The following is a 7,500-nucleotide window of genomic DNA, read 5'->3' as shown; positions in this document are numbered from 1 at the left end:
GCATAACTTTATTTACCACATAAGTAGGGCTGGGCGGTATGACGGTATATATCGTTACCGCGGAAGAAAATGTCAACCGTAACAGATTTTTTTATTCCGTGTATACCGCGACATGTAAATAAGTAGGCGTGGTTAACTCGCGTGCAGCGTGCGTGAGACTGAGACACTGATATTTGTCAAAGAGACCAAGAGGATCCACAAAAGGAATTACATTTTCAAAATTAACGTGATATTTTGGGGTGGGAAGGCGCAGAAGTCAACTAGAGCAGTGCAGCACACTGAAAGTTAGAGAGACGCACATGCTCCCAATTGGGCTTACTTGACAACAAGTTCATATATCAATATTCTAACGAATATAAATAACCTTAAATAATGTATCTCTCCGTCTCTTATGTGTACAGTTACTTTCAGAGTGGACGCGCAAGCGGTTGCCGTGGTAATGAATATTTCCAAAATTCCCCAGCTTAACTTCCCATGGAAATTTACCGGAAACTTTCCGGAAATTTACCGGAAATTTTCCGCCCCTTTGCAACCCTAACACACACACACACACACACTCACTCGCACTCAGACACTCTGAAGTCATGCATATGATGTATTTGCTCATTAATGATTTGTATAGTCCCAAGAGGAACAGGTCTAGCACTCAGGAAACACACACACACACTCACCCCTCACATGCACACACACTCACGTCTGTGTGTTCTCTGTAGATCTGGATGAGTGTGTGGCCAACGGTCGCATCTGTAACAACGGCCGCTGTGTGAACACCGAGGGAAGCTTCCACTGCGTGTGTAACGCCGGCTTCGAGATCTCCACGGACGGCAGGAACTGCCAAGGTGGGAAATACATCCCATGATGCACTGCAGTCCCGACACAGACTCAGTTCATCCCATAGTGCCAGAAACTAGACTTGTCACAACATCGTAATTCAATATAATAATGCCCCATTAAGCACATAGTGACATAAAGGAATATACACGTGCACAACTGACCGTTCGAAGACCCGCCCCCTTTAGTTACTGTTGCTATGTCCGACAAGCAACGCCGCTCTCACGGAGTGGGCGGGGTCATTCTGAGGGGTGGGGTTTCACTGTAAGGATTAGAGTCAGAGTGGGTGTGGTCTGTTCAGGGGAGGAGTTAGAGTCGATGTAATGACAAGGTCCTTTAACCACTTGAATTTAGTTTTTAGAAAAATAAGGTTTGAAAATGTAATAAAGCGTTGGATAAAGGCTGTATTCATTTTAATTTGTATAGTAGGAATTAATATATAATCACATTACATAGACATTCTGTTCTTAGTTTGTATTCTTATATTATATTCTGTTTATATTCTAGTAAACACGAAGAGAATGTGAGAAATAAAGTCAATAAAGAAAAATGTTCATGAAGACGTGCCTTTATGAACCCTGTTTAAGTGTTGGTTGTATTGTGTGTGTGTGTGTGTGTGTGTGTGTGTGTGTGTGTGTGTGTGTGTGTGTGTGTGTGTTATAGACACTGATGAGTGTTTGATTAGGAACATCTGTCTGAACGGCATGTGCATTAATGAGGACGGCAGCTTCAAGTGCATCTGTAAACCTGGATACTTGTTGGATGGCACTGGCCGATTCTGTGTGGGTAAGTGAACACACACACACACACACACACACACACATACTCTCTCACACACACACACACACTATTACTAACCAGCTCTAAATCGTCACACAAACCTGCTGACATTATTTGGTCTGAATCAGAACATCATCTGAGGAACTTTTCACATATTTGGCCATCATAAGCGCAGACAAACCTGAACACACACACTCACACTCACACTCACACACTCTGAAGTCATGCATATGATGTATTTGCTCATTAATGATTTGTATAGTCTCAAGAGGAACAGGTCTAGCACTCAGGAAACACACACACACACACACACACACACACTGTTGATCACACTGATTATCCTCAGCTTGAGCTCTGAGAGTGAGAGTGAGAGTCTGGGTTCAGATGAATTATGGGTATTATTATAGAAGTCACATTAAAGACGTGGTTCACCCCTGAAATCAAAGTCTGGACTTCCTGGACACAGAAAAGCAGATGTTTATCAGCTCTTTATACACTGAAAGCAGACAGAGCTCCAGATCCAGAGGTCAAACTCTGAATATCCTCATATATGACACTTCCATGTGTTTGCTGATCATTTTTATTGTGTATTAAAGAGCACGCACTCTTAAAAATAAAGGTACAAAAGGTTTATTAGATATTTAGAGCTGAATTAAAAGGGTTATGCATGAAATTGTGAGTTATTTTGAATTTAAGTTGAAAGAATGTCAGGGATGTGCTTAAATTACTCTTTATTTATTATTTATTGATCAAATCTAGTAATTTAAAGGTAAATAAAATAAAAAATAACAAAAAATTGCCAAAAAATAGCATTAAAAATAGAAAAATATTATTAAAATTAAATGAAATAAGCTTTCTGGGCAAAAAAAAAAAAAGTAGTATATTTTTAGGGCTTGGGTCATTTTGAGCGGCGAGGGAAGCTTGAGGGTTTGAGGATGTTTTGTTCATGTTAGTGTGTCATGTGTGTGTGTTTGTGTCAGATGTGGACGAGTGTGATGTTCCCGGCATGTGTATGAACGGTCGCTGTGTGAACACGGAGGGCTCGTTCAGGTGCGAGTGTATGCCGGGACTCGCCGTGGGACTGGACGGGCGCGTGTGTGTAGGTGAGCGCAACCGCATGTGTGTGTGCAGATTCTCTTATGCTTTTCTCCATCTTCATCTTTCTTCAGTGTGTAATGTTGATGATTTTATATATGATTTTATATTCTATATCAGTGTCAGTGTTTCTGAACTCCCTGAAAGTTTCTTCCGGGAACGAACACGTCACAATATTCCTCATTTAAATAATTAATGCGCAGAATAAAGGGGCGGGGCCTGGTTGAGTTAGTTAGTAGTGTGTTGAAAATAGGGGTGGTCCGATCCGCCTTTTTTGCCTCCGATACCGATTCCGATACCTGGGATTCAGTATCGATCCGATACTAAAATAATAATGAAATAAACCAGTGCTGAATTACCATATGAACTGTATCTGTGAGCCTTACTGTGGGGAAGAGACTGTGATTATTCTTTTGTGAAAGGCAAAAATAAACATTATTTTGCTAACTTTGTAAAACAATATACAGACAAAAATGTAGTGAATTATTTATTAAATAATTGAGCTCCAGTGCAGCCACTGTAAATAAACCAATAGCTTCACTGGCTTGATAGACATTCAAAATAAACATTCATAGTCTCGCGTAGCCAGACCTTCTGACCAACGGTCATGACTCACATTCATGAAAAACAATATAAATATATCGGCCTACTGTAAAATTAAAAGACATTACTTTTAAATTTTAAGCGCAGCGAAGCAACAACAATATTCCTCATTTAAATAATTAATGCGCAGAATAAAGGGGCGGGGCCTGTTAGTTAGTAGTGTGTTGAAAGTGGCGGGACATTTCCCAAACGCACTCGAAGCGCTCGACCAATCACAACACACTACTCCAGCCGACCAATCAGAGCACAGTGTGCTTTTCAGAAGGAGGGGCTTCATAGAGACAGGAAGTAAACAGAGCGTTACTGACAGACTGGGAAGAGAGGAGCCGCAACAATGGAAAACCTGTTCTAGTAGAGCCTGAAACAACATCAAGACTTTGAGCATAATGTCTCTTCGTGTTCTGCAGTCATTTAGTCAATGGCTGTTTATCACGGCATGTTGTTGAAATGAGCATGTGTCCCGTCTCTCGACGGAGCTCTTGATGACTGATGTGAGAAGGGTTTGCTCTCCCGCAGACACACACATGCGCAGCACGTGTTACGGAGGGTATAAACGTGGTCAGTGTGTGCGACCGTTCTTCGGCGCCGTGACCAAATCTGAATGTTGCTGCGCCAACGTGGAGTACGCCTTCGGAGAGCCGTGCCAACCGTGCCCACCGCTCAACTCAGGTACACACACACACACACACACACACACACACACACACACTAACCCGACCCCTAAACCTGCCCATCACACACACACACACACACACACACACACACACACTAACCCAACCCCTAAACCTGCCCATCACACACACACACACGCACACACACACTAACCCGACCCCTAAACCTGCCCATCACACACACACACTAACCCAACCCCTAAACCTGCCCATCACACACACACACACACACACACACACTAACCCAACCCCTAAACCTACCCATCACACAAAACCTTCTGTATTTTTACATTTTCAAAAAAACATATTTTATTATGTTAATTAATACATTTTCCTTGTGAGGACCAGCAAAAAGTCCACACAAAGCAGGGAATCTCAAGTTTTACTATGCTTGTGGCGACATTTGGTACTCAAAAGTATAGCTAAACATGTCCATACACACACACGCACACACACACACACACACACACACACACACACACACACAGATCTAGCGTGACTCTGCGCTAGTTTCAGTCCCCAACAGCAGCTCTGACACATCACTCCTCGCCTCTGGATTCGATGACATCGTGGATGACATCAGCTCCTTTAGAGGTTCAACACATGTCTGAGGTTGAAGCCTGCTGACACACACACACACACTCACACACACTCACTGCAGACGTGTTTAGAGTTCTCTGGCATCTGAAAGCACATTGTTAAACTGTGTGTTTATGTTCCAGCGGAGTTTTCGGCCCTGTGCAGTCACGGCCCAGGAACTACGACTGATGGCAGAGGTACGGCCAAACACACACACACACACACAGTACATGTGTATAACACGTCCAGGTCATATTTCACCCCAAAATCAAAAGAAAAAGGTTTACATAAATAATAATGATTTAGATTACTAATATGACTTATTAAACAGTTAAATAAATATAAAAAAAGTTATAATTTATTATAATAAAATTAATGTATTAAATAATATATATACATTATTTATATATATATATATATATATATATACACAGTATATATATATATATATATATATATATATATATATATATATATATATGAATTACAAATAATTAAAATTGTAAAATAGATAATATAATAATTTAGAAATCATGAATATAGCCCATATTTCTCCTAAAAATATAAATAGCTAAATAAAGCTAAATAAATAGTTATAATTTAGATAACTAATATTACTTATTAAACCATTAATTAATAATTATTATAAATAATATAATAAAATTACTGTATCCAATTATATAAGTATGAATTAATACTTATTATAAATGTATAAATAAATGAACAAAAAAGAATGTATCCAATTTATATATATATATGAATAATATCATTATATATATAGCCCATATTTCACCCAAAAATCTAAATAAATTATGAGAATTGACATAACTGTATAAATTAATGAACAGTTAATTAATAATTAATGTAAATAACTAAATAATATAATATAATAAAATTAATGTATCAAATTTTATATTTATATATGAATAATACCATTATATGTATAGCTCATATTTCACCCCAAAATCCAAAGAAATAAATTACAATAATTAAGATAAATAATATGAATTATTAAACGGTTGATTAATAATATATTTTAAAAAGATTATTTATAAATAAATAAAATAAATATAATTTAATCTATATAACTATTATATAGTACTAATGATTCATAGCTATAGATATTAATAATTTATGAAGTGGTTATATTCTTTGTGAGACTCACTCATGGATGTTATGCATATGTATATTTACATGCATAAATTACTTTAATGAGCTCATTGTTTACATGATGTCAGCTAACTGCGTGATTTGTATTATCCTAGAACTGTAAATGTCTGACAAATGGGCATTAATTAAAGAGTCAGATAACAGATCTCTCTACATTGTAATGTAGAAACATGCATTTTCTTTAAAGCTGCTTTGAAACGATGTGTATTGTCCAAACACATGTGAATGTCTCTCTCTCTCTCCCTCTCTGTCTCAGATATAAACGAGTGTGCGCTGGATCCTGACATCTGTCAGAACGGCGTGTGTGAGAACATGCTCAGAACATACAAGTGTAACTGTAATCTGGGCTTCGAGGTGGACATCAGCGGGAAGACCTGCGTGGGTCAGTATCTCTGCGGGCTTTAGCGTCGGGAGCACGAGACGTCTGCGTCACCGCTGTGTGTGTGTGTGTGTTTCAGACGTGGACGAGTGCATCATGAACAGACACCTGTGTGAGAACGGCCTGTGCAGGAACACACCGGGCAGCTTCACGTGTCACTGCCCGAAGGGCTTCACTTTCCATCCCGAGACAGAGGTGTGTGAAGGTGGGTCACGTCACGTCACACACATCAGCTGATGAGACACATCTCCATATAATACAATTATTGCATTCAATTCTATATATATATATATGAATAATGCCATTATATATAGCCCATATTTCACCCGAAAATTGGAAAAAAAAATCAGAATGAATAATAATAATTTAGAAAACTAATTTGAATTATTAAACAGTTGATTAATAATATATTTTAAAATGCAATTATATAAATAAATGTAATTATGAGAAATAGTGAGAAACAGAACTGTATTATTCTGTTCGAGCATTTATGAAAAAGCTGAAAATATGATAGTATACTAACATTTTAAATTTTGTCTTGGCAATAAAGTGTAATATAATATAATAAAATTAATGTATCCAATTATATATATGAATTAATAATTATTATAATTATTTAAGTAAATAATATAATATAATTATTGTATCCAAAATGTTTTAATGAGAAACAGAACTGTATTATTCTGTTCCTGCATATAAACATAAATGATTCGGTATGATGCGTTATTATCCTAAACTACAACTATTAAAAACATTTCTGAAAAAGCTGAAGTAGAATAAAATATAAATATGAGCTGAGAAACCTAAACTATATACGAAAATGAGAAATGTTGCCTTGGTAATAAACTGAAATAAGTTTAAGTTGAAGCACTAAAATTATTAAGTGGAAATAAATAAAAACTGCAATAAAATAAAATTAAACCCAAATAGCAATATGCATTTTTTTAACTAATAAAATGACAAAAGAGCACATAACGAAATTACAAAAAGTTAACATGAAAATTACAAATATATATATATTTAAATAAATCTAAAAAAAATAACACTGGGGTTCATTAAGTGAAAGCTGGAACTATATTTTTGCTGTACTTTATTTCTCATATGAATCATTGGAGTGTAAATCATTTACATGCTGTAATCCCGACTCCTGATGTTGTGTGTGTGTGTGTGTGTGTGTGTGTGTTCAGACGTTGACGAGTGTTCGACCAACCCGTGTGTGAACGGCGAGTGTAAGAACAGCCCCGGGTCGTTCGCATGCCTGTGCTCAACTGGAAGCTCGCTGGACAGCTCAGGAACGCTGTGTGTGGGTGAGTGTGTGTGTGTGTGTGTGTGTGTGTGTGTGTGAGAGAGTGAGTGTGTGTGTGTGTGTGTGTGTGTGTGTGTGTGTGTGGG

General features: G+C 37.5%; 1 protein-coding gene across 1 annotated transcript in view; it reads left to right on the top strand.

Moving 5' to 3' along the window:
* fbn1 (fibrillin 1) overlaps nucleotides 1-7,500 on the top strand; it is a 109,975-nt gene that overhangs the window by 32,933 nt on the left and 69,542 nt on the right. Inside the window, exons 15-22 of the mRNA XM_079873852.1 lie at nucleotides 714-839; nucleotides 1,495-1,617; nucleotides 2,592-2,714; nucleotides 3,826-3,978; nucleotides 4,703-4,756; nucleotides 5,986-6,111; nucleotides 6,188-6,313; nucleotides 7,296-7,415. Coding sequence (XP_079729978.1) covers nucleotides 714-839; nucleotides 1,495-1,617; nucleotides 2,592-2,714; nucleotides 3,826-3,978; nucleotides 4,703-4,756; nucleotides 5,986-6,111; nucleotides 6,188-6,313; nucleotides 7,296-7,415 — 951 coding nt within the window. The remainder of the gene's footprint in view (nucleotides 1-713; nucleotides 840-1,494; nucleotides 1,618-2,591; nucleotides 2,715-3,825; nucleotides 3,979-4,702; nucleotides 4,757-5,985; nucleotides 6,112-6,187; nucleotides 6,314-7,295; nucleotides 7,416-7,500) is intronic.

This window comes from Squalius cephalus, assembly GCF_949319135.1.
Source record: "Squalius cephalus genome assembly, chromosome: 6".
Taxonomy (NCBI): domain Eukaryota; kingdom Metazoa; phylum Chordata; class Actinopteri; order Cypriniformes; family Leuciscidae; genus Squalius; species Squalius cephalus.
This window is presented reverse-complemented; position numbering and strand designations above follow the sequence as displayed.